Source organism: Oncorhynchus nerka, linkage group LG9a (genome assembly GCF_034236695.1).
Source record: "Oncorhynchus nerka isolate Pitt River linkage group LG9a, Oner_Uvic_2.0, whole genome shotgun sequence".
NCBI classification, from domain to species: domain Eukaryota; kingdom Metazoa; phylum Chordata; class Actinopteri; order Salmoniformes; family Salmonidae; genus Oncorhynchus; species Oncorhynchus nerka.
In genome coordinates this window covers 45,712,222-45,729,076 of record NC_088404.1, presented here as the reverse complement: position 1 = coordinate 45,729,076, position 16,855 = coordinate 45,712,222, and the positions used below count along the sequence as shown (strand labels likewise).

At 43.3% G+C, this 16,855-nt stretch overlaps 1 protein-coding gene across 1 annotated transcript in view; it reads left to right on the top strand.

Moving 5' to 3' along the window:
• Positions 1-699: 699 nt before the first annotated feature.
• LOC115134406 (A disintegrin and metalloproteinase with thrombospondin motifs 20-like) overlaps positions 700-16,855 on the top strand; it is a 139,354-nt gene continuing 123,198 nt past the window's right edge. The window contains exons 1-3 of the mRNA XM_029668339.2: positions 700-1,114; positions 1,374-1,738; positions 10,699-10,870. Of these exons, the coding sequence (XP_029524199.2) occupies positions 1,024-1,114; positions 1,374-1,738; positions 10,699-10,870 (628 nt within the window). The 5' untranslated portion in view covers positions 700-1,023. The remainder of the gene's footprint in view (positions 1,115-1,373; positions 1,739-10,698; positions 10,871-16,855) is intronic.

The window sequence follows — 16,855 nt, the reverse complement described above, 5'->3', positions numbered from 1 at the left end:
AAACAAGAATTGCAGAGATAATCTTTGAATGAATAACAGCCATAACGTCAATGTCTTCTTGGACGTTTTTCTTTTTGTTTGAAAGTCAGAGCAAAAGACCTCACCACATCTGAAAGCTCTTCCGGTGAGCCCACCGAATCTAATCACCCACAATGAGGTGACATTTCTGGCCAAAGCAGATGAAAAAACCAAGGTCTCTTTCATATGTCCATCAAGTGTGCACTAGACATTATGTGCCACAATGACTAATGAAGAACTGGACTGACCACTGCATCTATGAAGTAGGTCCACAGTTTACTCTAAACACATGTTATAGGGTAAATCCTTATTTAGATTGTATTATTGCTCCTGATCCACTGGTTTAATGAGGAAACGTTATTCTTTCTGCTAACTTTTATGTGGGCTATAATACTTAATACCCATAGGACAATAATGAGTATACATTTCGATCCAATTCTGCAAAGCGGCGTGCAGTGGGCTCTGTAATAGCCCAGCAAAACATTTGGTAACACTTTACTTATACTATTTAACTAAACGCCTGCAGGTATAATGCTTTATAACTTGTTGATGGAGACAGTTTTCTTTTACAGTTCTTCTTCACACAGAGTACAGACGGCCCCAGTTGTGTGTTGGTCGAGGCGCACTCACCATTGGTTCTCCGGCCTAGGGGCGTTCCTTGTGTTCCTGTGTTGGCGAGCGCTTATGGTGCAAGGGGTGTTCTATGGATGGCTAAGGAAAAGCTTAGTTGGCACTGATCTCTCCTTTCCATATAGACGTAGCTTACATTAGGCAGCAAATAGTCTGTTATGCATCGTAAATAGTGCGTGTTTACAGAGCATAGTGAATGCATGTTTAGCCATGCGATGAGGCCAGTGCACTTTGCAAGACTTGTGCTGCAGAGAGCCTCCGCAGATCCCACGACCTGTTGCTGACAAGCTGGGAGAAGGAGAGGTGAGAGCCGCTTGAGAAGGGTAGCCTACTGCCTTGGAGACGAGAGCCGGTGGTTTCTTCACCCGGGAAATCATGCAGTTTGCAATTTGGCTGGTTGGACTAATGTGTCATCTGTCAGCACTTGTCCGGAACTCCTTGGAATACCGATTGCATCCGAAACAAGGTAGGCTACGTATCTCGTTGATTTATGAATGGTAGGATCCATCCGGATAAAATGCGAAATCTGAAAGTATATGTTTAAACTGTTCAGTAGCCTAATCGCGCCGAAGAAAGATGCCAGTAGAGTACATTGTAGGCTAAGTGACACAAAATAGTTGGTGGTCAACAACTGTTACATTTACGTATCTCTCTATTGGCTACATATCTTACCGTTATAATCTCTCAGAATGTATCCCACTAATGCACGTTTCCTTGCATTTCAGAAAGTTTCATCAAACAGTTGTCATCCTATGAAATTATCACCCCGCTGCGGATAAATGATTTCGGAGAATCATTCACCCACAAGTTTCACTACAAAAGGAAACGGAGAAGTGTTCATTCTGATTATTCGGATGGTTTAAGTGCCCACTACAGAATTGAGGCATTCGGACAACGCTTTCATCTCAATCTAACCGCCGACTCCGGTTTTATTGCCCCCACGTACACTGTGACACATTTGGGAGCGGAACACAGCAACGCAACGGAGTCCCAACAACAAGAAGTCAGCGATATGCGGCACTGCTTTTTCCGCGGACACGTCAACGCCAAGATTGAATCCACTGCAGTCTTCAGTCTGTGCACTGGTCTTGTGAGTATGACTTTTCCCCTCTAAACTTAAATACTTTTAATAGGCTCTGCTGAGTCTCCCTGGTTATTCCCATTTCAGCGGATTCCATGGATATCCCCCATAACTCACAGCACTAGTAAAGCAACACATATCACTGCACCTGACCAGTGTATGTGACAATAAAACATATATTACTTTTGTGTTTGAAGTGCATATATGTAACATGAGCATTGACCACAGTGTGAGCAGGGACAGGGGCAGGGCAGCATCCCACCTCTTGCCTGTTCAGCAGTAATACCACCGTGGTGATGTTGCTATTACACAATTCACATCATGTCCTCTGCTGGATATAATTCCAAAGTGTTTTTTTAGATTATGAAAGTCCTTTGGCACACATTTTGTTGATTTTTATTGTGCCAATTATGGAATGACACAGCCTTAGCCTCTTGGAATATATGAATCAACTTTTAAAGAATCCTGGTGTTTTCTACAAGGACGCGGACACGGTGCATTATGTCATCAGGGATGTTAAGCCTACCCACTATACTTTCTGTCACTCTGGCCACTTTTATTGTGTATCTGTCTTACACATAGACTTGTATCTCATGGGGCTATAGTGGAGTTATTGAATGTTCATTTGGCTTTAAACCAAGTTTCAGTTGGGTGAGAGAATATCAGATAGTGTTGAAGGGGTGACTTCATGGTTCAGATAAGGTTACTGGTACAGGGGCAGGGTTTGAGCTCAGTCGCAGTAATACCACCGTGGTGATTCAGTGGGAACTGAACGTCTGCCTAGTTGGCCACAGAAAGTGACAGAGGGCCATAGCCCTCAGAGTCTCCTGCTGCACATGTCACTGCAACCCTGTAAGTGACGTCACACCTTTTTTTTTTTTTAGATATGCACAGTTTGCATGACTCTGGCCTGGGGGTGACTGGCACTGGCCACGTATAAGATGTACTGCATGGCTGTATATCTAGCACAACACATCATCAACGGATTGGGTTTCCAGTGAAACACACCCTTCTCTTACTTCGTTATCTATGCACTCTAATGTTAAGCGGGGACTTCAGTTATACCGTACATACAGTACCTCATCTACTGGCATAAGAAGAAATAGGATATCATATTGCAAGCTTTGATTGCCATTCTTTCCAACTTGATGTCACTTCAACCTCTTTTCCAAACATTGATATATGACTTCATGCTCCTTTTTCCAAACATGTTTGCTTCCGCACAGTGTGTTACTGCCCTCTGTGATGTTATCATCAGTCATTGAGAGAGACAGGACAATGGTATCAGTACACCCATGGCTCTAGGCTATTGGGTCATAAACGTGTCGGCTTAGTCTCTGAGCGCTGAGGCTGCTGGGGCTTCGTCGGATGAGCACATGTTGGTGTGATGAGGGCTTTAAGGGATGATTAAGCCTCTAAAACAAAGGGGACATTTTGAGACGGGGAAGTTTCTCTTGCCTCTGGTGCCCAAAGGCTTCCCTCCAGGGGGCTAAGGGCCTTGTGTCTTTTCAAAGTGTGCTGTGACTTGTGGGGGAACAGGAGAAAGTGGCTGGCCTGTGGATAACTACTAATGAAGGTGCTGAGAGGAATCTAGAGTATGACTCACACCGTGGGAAATGTGTGTCCTCCTAGGGTTTCTCTGTTTAAAGGAACATAACGGGGGTACGTTCAGAATACCCCCAATGTATCCCATTCATTATGTGTCTCTCTCTGTTTCTACTGTCAGCTGCCATGTGATAGATGTCTACAATAAAATAAATTGCTGGGTTAAAAACAACCGTTGGGTTATTTTCACCTAGCCAGTTGGGTCACAAACAACCAATTGTTTTCTTTAAGTTGGGTTGTTGATGCAGGGTTATTGAGCAGAGAATGGTATGTGTGGCTAAAGAGGAGCGTGGCTTCAGACATTTATTTCTGGCCACCTGTAAGAGTAAATGCCATTCCGGGTTAATCTGTACTGTTGTATTGTCAATACATGTTAAGGTTGAGCACTGACACGTTAGTAGCTTTAATTAGGCTTACACAAGAGCGGAGTTATTGGATGTTAATTGGCTTTAAACCAAGTTTCAGTTGGGTGAGATAATTATTTGTAACGGTTCTCTTGTGGTGAAGGAGAGTCGGACCAAAATGCAGCGTGATGATGATTCATGATATTTTAATGAAGGAAAAAACTATACATGAAGAAACTACAAAATATTGAAATGTGAAAACCGAAACAGCCCTATCTGGTGCAAACACAAAGACAGGAACAATCACCCACAAAACACTCAAAGAATATGGCTGCCTAAATATGGTTCCCAATCAGAGACAACGATACACACCTGCCTCTGATTGAGAACCACTCCAGACAGCCATAGACTTTGCTAGATAACCCCACTAAGCCACACACCCAACACCCCACAAAACCCCAAGACAAAACACACCACAATAAACCCATGTCACACCCTGGCCTGACCAAATAAATGAAGACAAACACAATATATTATGACCAGGGCGTGACATTATTAAAGGAACATTTCACCCAAAAACGATCTTATGGTATTTGTTTCATTAGTCCATTGTTGACATGGGATAGTTTCCACTTTGGAATAATATTGAAATACAAATGCTATTAATTTTTAAATAAATATACGGAATGTGTGAAAATATTGAAGGAAAATTGAAATTTGCAGTGTACAAACTTAACATGATGAACATGAATTACATTTACTCTCTCGGGTGGCCAAAAATAACTAGCTGAAAGCCACAGCCCCAATAGGCCACCCCTTTGGATTACCCAAACATGGGTTAATTTAACCATCAGTTGGGATTTTATTCACTTTCATGTTGGGTTGACCCAGCAGATGGCTCTTTTTGAATGCAATCCATAGGTTATTTTCAGGAGGTATGGCTTTCAGATACAGTTGAAGTCGGAAGTTTACATACACCTTAGCCAACTACATTTAAACTCAGGTTTTCACAATTCCTGACATATTAATCCCCTTTCTTAGGTTAGTTAGGATGACCACTTTATTTTAAGAATGTGAAACGTTAGAATATTAGTAGAGAGAATTATTTATTTCAGATTTAATTTTTTTCATCACATTCCAAGTGGGTCAGAAGTTTACATACACTCAATTAGTATTTGGTAGCATTGCTTTTAAAGTGTTTAACTTGGGTCAAACATTTTGTTTAGCCTTCCACAAGCGTCCCACAATAAGTTGGGTGAATTTTGGCCCATTCCTCCTGACAGAGCTGGTGTAACTGAGTCAGGTTTGTAGGCCTCCTTGCTCGCACATGCTTTTTCAGTTCTTCCCACAACTTCTCTACAGGATTGAGGTCAGGGCTTTGTGATGGCCACAACAATGCCTTTACTTTGTTGTCCTTAAGCCATTTTGCCACAACTTCTGAAGTATGCTTGGGGTGATTGTCCATTTGGAAGACCCATTTGTGACCAAGCTATAACTTAGTGACTGATGTCTTGAGATGTTTCTTCAATATATCCACATAATTTTCCTACCTCATGATGCCATCTATTTTGTGAAGTGCACCAGTCCCTCCTGCAGCAAAGCACCCCCGCAACATGATGCTGCCACCCCCTTGCTTCACGGTTGGGATGGTGTTCTTTAGCTTGCAAGCCTCCCCCTTTTTCCTCCAAACATAACAATGGCCAAATAGTTCTATTTTTGTTTCATCAGACCAGAGGACATTTCTCCAAAAAGTACGATCTTTGTCCCCATGTGCAGTTGCAAAATGTAGTCTGGCTTTTTATGGTGGTTTTGGAGCAGTGGCTTCTTCCTTGCTGAGTAGATTATGTCGATATAGGACTCGTTTTTACTGTGGATATAGATACTTTTAAACTTTTTTCCTCCAGCATCTTCACAAGGTCCTTTGCTGATGTTCTGGGATTGATTTGCACTTTTCACACCAAGGTGCGTTCATCTCTAGGCGACAGAATGCGTCTCCTTCCTGAGTGGTATGACGGCTGCGTGGTCCCATGGTGTTTATACTTGTGTACTATTGTTTGTACAGATGAAGATGGTACCTACAGGCGTTTGGAAATTGCTCCCAAGGATGAACCAGACTTGTGGAGGTTTACAATTTTTTTTGAGGTCTTGGCTGATTTCTTTTGATTTTCCCATGATGTCAAGTCAAGCAAAGAGTCACTGAGTTTGAAGGTAGGCCTTGAAATACATCAACAGGTATACCTCCAATTGACTTGGATTAATTAATAGCCTATCAGAAGCTTCTAAAGCCATGACATCATTTTCTGGAATTTTCCAAGCTGTTTAAAGTATGTAAAGTATGTAAAAGTATGTAAACTTCTGAACCACTGGAATTGTGATACAGTTAATTATAAGTGAAATAATCTGTCTGTAAACAATTGTTGGAAAAATTACTTGTGTTCTGCCCAAAGTAGATTTCCTAACCGACTTGCCAAAACTATAGTTTGTTAACATGACATTTGTGGATTCTAATGACTAGTTCTAATGACTCCAACCTGTATGTAAACTTTCGACTTCAACTCTAGGTATTTTTGGCCACCTGTGAAAGTCAATGTCATTCTTGTAAACTGCAAATAAAATTTTCCTTCAATATTTTTGCACATAACATATTTTATTATACAATTAATATAATTATTATTTAAATAACATAACAAAGTGGTAACTATCCCAACATTGGTACACACATAGACACTTGAGGAACTTGTATGCCTCATTAAGCTACACATGTACCAGTGCTCACCTTTAACATGAGTTGACAGTACAACAGACCAGATGAACCGGAATGACATTTGATCTCACGAGTGGCCAAAAATAACTGTAAAAAAGCGACGCCCCTACTCTGTCACGCCTCCAGTCTTCTGATCTGACCCGGTGGATCATACATGTAGCTCAAAAACCCAGCTAACTGACCCAACAGGCTCGGTCAAAAATAACCTAATATGTGTTCTCTTCATTGTACTTTTAGAAAAAAAGGTGCTATCTAGAACCTGTCCACATAGAATAACCATTTGAAGAACCCTTTTTGGTTCCAGGTAGAAACCTTTTGAATCCAGGTAGAACCATCTTGGGTTCCATGTAGAACCCTTTCCACAGAGTATTCTACATGGCACCAAAAAGGTGTTTACCTGGAACCAAAAAGGGTTCTTCAAATGGTTCTCTATGAGGACAGGCGAAGAACCTTTTAAGGTTCTAGATAGCCGAAGAACCCTTTTGCAACCCTTTTTTCTAAGAGTGTATGTACCCAGCGCTGGGTTGTAAAGTGTATGTAAAGCTCAGATGCTAGACACTTTAACGGTCTGTTTAACTTAAGAGATGGACTGTCTTTACTGTATGTCACATTAGAGGACTCAGTCATAGTGGTCTTTGCTAGCTGTGTGTCAACAGACAGAGATTCCTCACCATGGCCTTGGCCCGTAGCTCTCTGTGGAGTCCCCTCCACCAAAGGCCCGTTACAGCACCTGTTCCTGAACAGCAACATTATTGTGTTCGTCCAATCTCGGTTGTCCGATTTCCAAGTGAATAGAAACTATTACTAAACCCCTGACACCATGCTTCCTAGTTTGTGCAAACGTAGACTTGACACTTGGTGTGTATTTAGCCGTGTGGGAACGCTTGGTGGGATAATGGGAAGAAGTCCATTCCTCACACCGACGATGTACTACTACTACATCATTTTCATATTTGTTCTTATAGAACTTGATAGATGTCATACAATGTACAATGTTAGATAGGTCATAGTCAGTCTATGCATCACCACAGTCTTGGCCCCAGGCTCTTTTGTGCAAAGCACATACACGAAGTGCCCGGTGCCCAGTCTACAGTTCATCAACTCAGTAATCACTCAGTCTTTGACATTACTGTACAGGACCAGTGTGAGTGCCTTAGGCTGACAGTGTCTGCGTGCACCTTGACATAACGCTGCATGGGATAGGCTGCTACAAGATGTTTGCTGATGGCCTTGTATACAAACACTCCCACCCAGCACATGCTGCCAGTACCATGCCTTGTAATGAGACAAGTGTATCTGGACCCTGTTAATACTCTGCTCTGCTCTATTCACGTTCACATTCACATTGACATTCATTCATCCTCACTATACTGACATGTCGTCAGAGGAGCAGAGTGGGGGCCGATCGAGGTGGTTTTCACACGGTGTTACAAGACTAAGACTTAGAGAGAGCTTCTAACTACTATAGCCATGGTTTGTTTCCTCTGCTTTGGGTCCTGTTATTACAAGTACAACCCAATCATTATGTTGTCCTTCGGCTCAGATTGAGGTCTCATCCTATAGCTACTGTAGGTCTGCAGTACTCAGGCTTTCCAACATACAAGGCTATGTGTGTTCAAGTGTTTATCCCGTCTTTTCCCACCGGAAAAGAGGAAATGTACACATGGTATGTCCTTTATTTTCCATGGCCTGGATATTTTCTGTTTTCAAACACCGATCACTTGTGGGGATGCTCATGGAAATGACCCCCAAAAAGATAACATTCCACCACACAATATCCTGTTAAAGTGTGCGTGTAAAATGACCACACAAACACCTTTGTCTTCGCGGTTGAGTGAGCCAGCGAGCGACTGGCTGTTGAACTAAGCAGCTTTGTGAGGGCCTCATCCTCCACATCAATATTTGCTTTGCCAAATCCTGTCACAATGATATCACTCCTCCCATTGGTTGTCATTCGTTCAAGACAGGATTTGAGTAGTGCTCTCTCAAATACCATTCAAAATGACATCTTTAAAGACAAGATTTAGGTGGGTTGTAAGATTTAGGTGGGATGCTAATATTGTGTAATATGAAAGAAATGCTATGATATATGATGGATATACTTTATGTGTCAATTAGAGGTCGACCAATTATGATTTTTCAACGCCGATACCGATTATTGGAGGACCAAAAAAGCCAATACCGATTAATCGGCCAATTTTTTTATTTTTATTTATTTGTAATAATGACAATTACAATATGTGAATGAACACTTATTTTAACTTAATATAATACATCAATAAAATCAATTTAGCCTCAAGTAAATCATGAAACATGTTCAATTTGGTTTAAATAATGCAAAAACAAAGTGTTGGAGAAGAAAGTAAACGTGCAATATGTGCTATGTAAGAAAGCTAATGTTTCATTTCCTTGCTCAGAACATGAGAACTTATGAAAGCTGGTGGTTCCTTTTAACATGAGTCTTCAATATTCCCAGGTAAGAAGTTTTAGGTTGTAGTTATTATAGGAATTAAAGGACTATTTCCCTCTATACCATTTGTTTTTCATTAACCTTTGACTATTGGATGTTCTTATGGGCACTTGCCAGTGTAACAGTATAGCTTCCGTCCCTCTCCTCGCTCCTCCCTGGGCTCGAACCAGCAACACAACGAGAACAGCCACCATCGAAGCAGCGTTACCCATGCAGAGCAAGGGGAACAACTACTAAAAGGCTCAGAGCGAGTGACGTTTGAAACTCTATTAGCGCGCGCTAACTAGCTAGCCATTTCACTTCGGTTACACCAGCCTCATCTCGGGAGTTGATAGGCTTGAAGTCATAAACAGCGCAATGCTTCACGCACAACGAAGAGCTGCTGGCAAAACACACGAAAGTGCTGTTTGTTTGAATGTTTATGCCTGCTTCTGCCTACCACCGCTCAGTCAGATACTTAGATACGTGTATGCTTGTATGCTCAGTCAGATTATATGCAATGCAGGACACGCTAGATAATATCTAGTAATATCATCAACCATGTGTAGTTATCTAGTGATTATGACTGATTGTTTTATATAAGATAAGTTTAATGCTAGCTAGCAATTTACCTTGGCTTACTGCATTCGCGTAACAGGCAGTCTCCTTGTGGAGTGCAACGAGAAAGATGCAGGTCGTTATTGCATTGGACTTGTTAACTGTAAGGTTCCAAGATTGGATCCCCCGAGCTGACAAGGTGAAAATCTGTCGTTCTGCCCCTGAACGAGGCAGTTAACCCACCGTCCCTAGGCCGTAATTGAAACTAAGTATGTGTTCTTAACTGACTTGCCTAGTTAAATAAAGGTACAAAAAAAATATATGTATATATTTTTTAAATCGGCACATCGGCGCCCAAAAATAACAATTTCCGATTGTTATGAAAACTTGAAATCGGCCCTAATTAATCGGCCATTCCGATTAATCGGTCGACCTCTAGTGTCAATCAAGCCCATCTTTTATCATCAAATTGCCTGAGGGTGATGCTGTCATCTCACCCATTATTACGCAACATCCTCTTAAGTACTCAATATTTCTTCAAGCATTCCAAATTATGGAATTTGCATTCAAATGGAGGGCTTGATGGCCCATCCATATACCGCGGCACCATGAAGGCCCATTCAAATACTGCCGCGGCAAGATCGTGTTACTGCCACGACAAGTCTGGACACCTGTACTAAGACGGATTGCCAGTGTGATGATTACATCAATGGTGGTTGACTGAGACCTTTCTAAGTATTTTTAATTCTCTCCACGTTATTCTATTTTCCATGTTGTTTCCATTTCCACCGGCTAAAAATAGATACTTTCGGAAAATAGTGTACTATTGGAAGATATTCATTTTGCGTTATTCTTGTGTTGTTCGGACTAGTCATGGAACTAATGATGCATAGCACACTGTTGACTGGTACTGGACATTAACTCAGGGTAACAGCACACATGCTGTAACAGCTACATCACTCTAAAATCTGAATGTACAAACGTTTTAATTACCAGCTATTCAGCTATTACTTCGATTTCTGTTATTACAATGTCTCTTGGTTTGGGACAAGACATGCACTTGCAGCTAGTGATCACTGAAAGTATATGGACACCCAACCGTCATATTATAGCTGTCATATACACTGACCCTGTCACTCATATGACCCACACTGCACAGACCTCTAACCAACTCTTCTCTCTCTCTCTCTCTCTCTCTCTCTCTCTCTCTCTCTCGCTCTCTCTCTCTCTCTCTCTCTCTCCCCTCCAGATCGGGACTTTTACCACCCAGCATGGTGAATACTTCTTAGAGCCCCTGATGAAGGCGGAGGAGGGGGAGGAGTATGACGAGGAGCACAACAAACCTCACCTCGTCTACAGACAGGACAGGAAGAGGAGAGAGGGCCCTGCCAGTGAACCCACGCAACCCTGTTCAGCCTCAGGTAACAGACCTACCACAGTCTGGTTCTGCTCCTATATTATACTATATAACCACAGTCTGATTGTTACCGTGATTGTTACTGGGGTTCCCCTCACTCTTAGCCCCAGTATGACCTGTTCTTCAGCTCTGTGCCACAGCCGTAATAACTGTCCTAAATGCAAATTCTACCCAGTCACGATCCTTGGCTGCTGGCTTACCAAGAAGATTTGAGCCTTGATTAAGCGGGTTATTGAAATCCTTTATTTAATAAAGCTAAAATGCGTTCCAGCCCAGCCAGCCATCCCCTGTCGGTGTTCACACCCAAGACCGCGGAGGAACAGAGGAAGAAATGACGTCTTTTTACTTTGTAGCACTGGCGAAGACAAATATAGAAACTGGAGAGCACTGCACTTGCAGGCTGCTATTTGAATGCTCTCCATTTCATTAGAATTTTTATAGCTACAGCCTTTAGGTGGTGGAGAGGCCCACAAAAAGCTAAGTGACCCAGCAGAGTTCACCCTGACGCAGGCCCTTAAAGGAGAGCTCGCGGGGAGCTTTGTGACAGCCTTTGTTGGCGGATGCAATAAATCTTTTATATGCTGGACACTTGATTTGCTTGTTGTCTGAACACGGCTATTGTCCGTTGGTTGTGGCCATTGTCTGTGAAGTAGTTGGAGTGACCCGAGGGGCCAGGCCAAAACCTCCTTAATATGCTTGCCTTTCACTCCATCAGTCTGTGTGTGGCAAACACAGAGGGACAACAATCTGGAGGGTCTCAGCCAGGCACTGGAGACCTTTGAAAAATGCTCTCTCTCTCTCTGTAGGCACTGTCAGATAGTGGGTGGGAGGCGGAAGACTCTTGGTAGGCCATTGTTTAACAGAAAGGAGGTGTAAGCAGCTATCTTGCTCACACAAGTTGTGGTTCTGTCAATATCAATATCCACCAACCACCCAGTCTCCCTTTAATATATTCCTAACCTCACAGATTAGATACAACATCAGCAGGTTTTTCTATACAAAGAGCCCAAGCAAACACAAGCTTCCTCCTCACCTTTTAACAAGTCAACGGGGTCTTGTTATAACATAGATAGATAGCAGGAGAAAGAGAAGACACCTGCAGAAAGCCTCATCAAAGGGCAGTAGAGCAGACACACAATGAGGCAGGATTAAAGGAGAGAGACGACACAGGGCCGGGTTAGGACAGGAGGACTGTGAGGTGTCCCGGGCTGTGGTTCCACACCTTTGCCTGATAGGCTCCACTCCAGATGCACTGATAAAGGCCTCTCTTTGAAGGCCACAGTAGGCCTGCCTGCCTGGCTGGCTGGCTGCTAGTAGGCCTCATTTCTTTTTATGGTAATGTGTGCAGTGCACACACTGCCTGCTACTATCAGGTCAGGAGTAAACACTGTGTTGGTTGGCTGCTCTCGAAGCACAACAAATGCATAATTGGTTTTGATGGTGTGGAAGAGCAATCTATTCGCTGCCTGTAAATTAGGGCTGACATTCTCATACAGTTAATGGTCAACTGGTCAGATAGATTAGGTGCACTAGGGGCACTATCTCCCCCCTCTCTTTATTGGCATGTTTTTACATTACCAAAGCAAGTGAAATAAACAATAAGCAAAAGTAAGATGACACAAAACAGCATCAACAAACTATTAGAATTAAAAATAAACATTTCACTCAAAAATGTTTCAAAAAGATAAAGACATTTCAAGCACATCTATGTGCAGTGTTTTAGCAATGTACAAATAGTAGGGAGAGATAAAAACAGATATACACTGCTCAAAAAAATAAAGGGAACACTTAAACAACACAATGTAACTCCAAGTCAATCACACTTCTGTGAAATCAAACTGTCCATTTAGGAAGCAACACTGATTGACAATAAATTTCACATGCTGTTGTGCAAATGGAATAGACAACAGGTGGAAATTATAGGCAATTAGCAAGACACCCCCAATAAAGGAGTGGTTCTGCAGGTGGTGACCAGACCACTTCTCAGGTCCTATGCTTCCTGGCTGATGTTTTGGTCACTTTTGAATGCTGGCGGTGCTTTCACTCTAGTGGTAGCATGAGACGGAGTCTACAACCCACACAAGTGGCTCAGGTAGTGCAGCTCATCCAGGATGGCACATCAATGCGAGCTGTGGCAAGAAGGTTTGCTGTGTCTGTCAGCGTACTGTCCAGAACATGGAGGCGCTACCAGAAGACAGGCCAGTACATCAGGAGACGTGGAGGAGGCCGTAGGAGGGCAACAACCCAGCAGCAGGACCGCTACCTCCGCCTTTGTGCAAGGAGGAGCAGGAGGAGCACTGCCAGAGCCCTGCAAAATTACCTCCAGCAGGCCACAAATGTACGTGTGTCTGCTCAAATGGTAAGAAACAGACTCCATGAGGGTGGTATGAGGGTCCGACGTCCACAGGTGGGGGTTGTGCTTACAGCCCAACACCGTGCAGGACGTTTGGCATTTGCCAGAGAACACCAAGATTGGCAAATTCGCCACTGGCGCCCTGTGCTCTTCACAGATGAAAGCAGGTTCACACTGAGCACATGTGACAGACGTGACAGTCTGGAGACTCCGTGGAGAACGTTCAGCTGCCTGCAACATCCTCCAGCATGACCGGTTTGGTGGTGGGTCAGTCATGGTGTGGGGTGGCATTTCTTTGGGGGGCCGCACAGCCCTCCATGTGCTCGCCAGAGGTAGCCTGACTGCCATTAGATACCGAGATGAGATCCTCAGACCCCTTGTGAGACCATATGCTGGTGCGGTTGGCCCTGTGTTCCTGTTAATGCAAGACAATGCTAGACCTCATATGGCTGGAGTGTGTCAGCAGTTCCTGCAAGAGGAAGGCATTGATGCTATGGACTGGCCCGCCCGTTCCCCAGACCTGAATCCAATTGAGCACATCTGGGACATCATGTCTCGCTCCATCCACCAACGCCACGTTGCACCACAGACTGTCCAGGAGTTGGCGGATGCTTTAGTCCAGGTCTGGGAGGAGATCCCTCAGGAGACCATCCGCCACCTCATCAGGAGCATGCCCAGGCGTTGTAGGGAGGTCATACAGGCACGTGGAGGCCACACACACTACTGAGCCTCATTTTGACTTGTTTTAAGGACATTACATCAATGTTGGATCAGCCTGTAGTGTGGTTTTCCACTTTAATTTTGAGTGCGACTCCAAATCCAGACCTCCATGGGTTGATAAATTTGATTTCCATTGATCATTTTTGTGTGATTTTGCTGTCAGCACATTCAACTATGTAAAGAAAAAAGTATTTAATAAGAATATTTCATTCATTCAGATCTAGGATGTGTTATTTTAGTGTTCCCTTTATTTTTTTGAGCAGTGTATATATATTGGTGGGCTCAGCTGCCCTTTTCTCTCTCTCTCTCTCTCTCTCTCTCTCTCTCTCTCTCTCTCTCCTCACTTATTTTCTCTCTCTTTCTCCCACGCTCCTCCTCCATCCCACCACAGACTGCCTAAACATGCAGTTCTTTACTGCAGCCTAATTGCTGAGAGCAAATTGCATTGAGCAACACTGTCAGGACCACCAGGCAGAGTGCAGTTGTAGGTGGGAAACTCTCTGCCTATACAATAGGAAGTAGGTATAGCTCCTCTTGAATGCACAAGCAGCTAGATGTGATTAAGATATTGTGCTCCAAAAGCAAGGGTAAACCTGCATTGCTGTGCAAGCCACCTAAAATAACCAGTTACTCTCTAAATGTTAGTTAGTATTCTATACAGTAGCAGGGGGGGACTGGCATTTCGGGCAAATGCCAGATGGTTGGGCCTGTCTAGCTAGTTGTTTTTTTTGCACAAAATTAGCATTCAGCTAATAATGGGGGCCTCAAGAAAAAAATTGGGCCGACGTCTTAGAAATTCCAGGGCCAATTTCTGGTCCCAGTCCGCCCCTGTACAGTAGTGACAGAAAAGATAACCTGTTGCTGGCAGAGGTCAGATTCCTCTCATCCATTCCCTCTATCCCTCTATTCCTCTTCCTGATGAGGAATAAAAGCACTCTTTGTGAGGGTCAATGATCTCATGGTCCTCTCTCTCCACTCTTTATGTCCCTGTGAAAGGAGAGTCTTTCTTAAATCAAAGTCACTAGCCGGAGTTTCATTGGTGAGGAAGCTGAAGGGTTTTGGGGGGTTGGAGGGTTGGAAGGAGGCTCAAAACCTGCCAACTATCCTGGTTGGTCAGAACAGAACACACATGGAAATGCCAGATGTTTTACAATGAACCATCCTGCCAGCCCTTCTTCCCTCTGTACATTTAAAAAATATATTTGTTTTGCTGTTCCATTAGTCATTCAGTGAGGAATTATTTCTTTCCCCTCTCTTTGCTGCTATGCTGTTCAGGGAAAGACATATTTTTGAAAAAGACAAAGATTTTGTCTGTTTTGTCAAGTGGTCTTCCAGGACACAAACAAAATGTGTATCAGTGAAAAGATAAGGTTTACATTCAGATAGGCCTATGTCGGCTCTTGTTGCGGCATTTGAGCATGCATGCTAGTTCAGGAATGTTATAGAAGAAGACTATTGTCTTGATGGTATACTGTGTCATTACTCTTAGTTGTATAAGACTTTCCATAGTCGGTGAGGTCCTATTGGTTTCCATAGTTGGTGTAGTCCTGTTGGTTTCCATAGTTGGTGAGATCCTGTTGGTTTCCATAGTTGGTGTAGTCCTGTGGGTTTCCATAGTTGGTGTAGTCCTGTTGGTTTCCATAGTTGGTGTAGTCCTGTTGGTCTCCATAGTTGGTGTAGTCCTGTTGGTTTCCATAGTTGGTGAGGTTCTGTTGGTTTCCATAGTTGGTGAGGTCCTGTTGGTTTCCATAGTTGGTGAGGTCCTGTTGGTTTCCATAGTTGGTGTAGTCCTGTTGGTTTCCATAGTTGGTGATGTCCTGTTGGTTTCCATAGTCCTGTTGGTTTACATAGTTGGTGAAGTCCTGTTGGTTTCCATAGTTGGTGTAGTCCTGTTGGTTTACATAGTTGGTGAGGTCCTGTTGGTTTCCATAGTTGGTGTAGTCCTGTTGGTTTCCATAGTCCTGTTGGTTTCCATAGTTATTGTAGTGCTGTTGGTTTCCATAGTTAGTGTAGTGCTGTTGGTTTACGTAGTTGGTGAAGTCCTGTTGGTTTCCATAGTTGGTGTAGTCCTGTTGGTTTCCATAGTTGGTGAGGTCCTGTTGGTTTCCATAGTTGGTGTAGTCCTGTTGGTTTCCATAGTCCTGTTGGTTTCCATAGTTAGTGTAGTGCTGTTGGTTTACGTAGTTGGTGTAGTCCTGTTGGTTTCCATAGTTGGTGTAGTCCTGTTGGTTTACATAGTCATGTTGGTTTCCATAGTTAGTGTAGTGCTGTTGGTGTACATAGTTGGTGAAGTCCTGTTGGTTTACATAGTTGGTGTAGTCCTGTTGGTTTCCATAGTTGGTGTTGTCCTGTTGGTTTCCATAGTTGGTGTCCATAGTCCTGTTCGTTTCCATAGTTAGTGTAGTGCTGTTGGTTTCCATAGTTAGTGTAGTGCTGTTGGTCTCCATAGTTGGTGTAGTCCTGTTGGTTTCCATAGTTGGTGAGGTCCTGTTGGTTTCCATAGTTGGTGTAGTCCTGTTGGTTTCCATAGTTGGTGAGGTCCTGTTGGTTTCCATAGTTGGTGTAGTCCTGTTGGTTTCCATAGTTGGTGAGGTCCTGTTGGTTTCCATAGTTGGTGAGGTCCTGTTGGTTTCCATAGTCCTGTTGGTTTACATAGTTGGTGAAGTCCTGTTGGTTTCCATAGTTGGTGTAGTCCTGTTGGTTTCCATAGTTGGTGAGGTCCTGTTGGTTTCCATAGTTGGTGGAGTCCTGTTGGTTTCCATAGTCCTGTTGGTTTCCATAGTTATTGTAGTGCTGTTGGTTTCCATAGTTAGTGTAGTGCTGTTGGTTTACGTAGTTGGTGAAGTCCTGTTGGTTTCCATAGTTGGTGTAGTCCTGTTGGTTTCCATAGTTGGTGAGGTCCTGTTGGTTTCCATA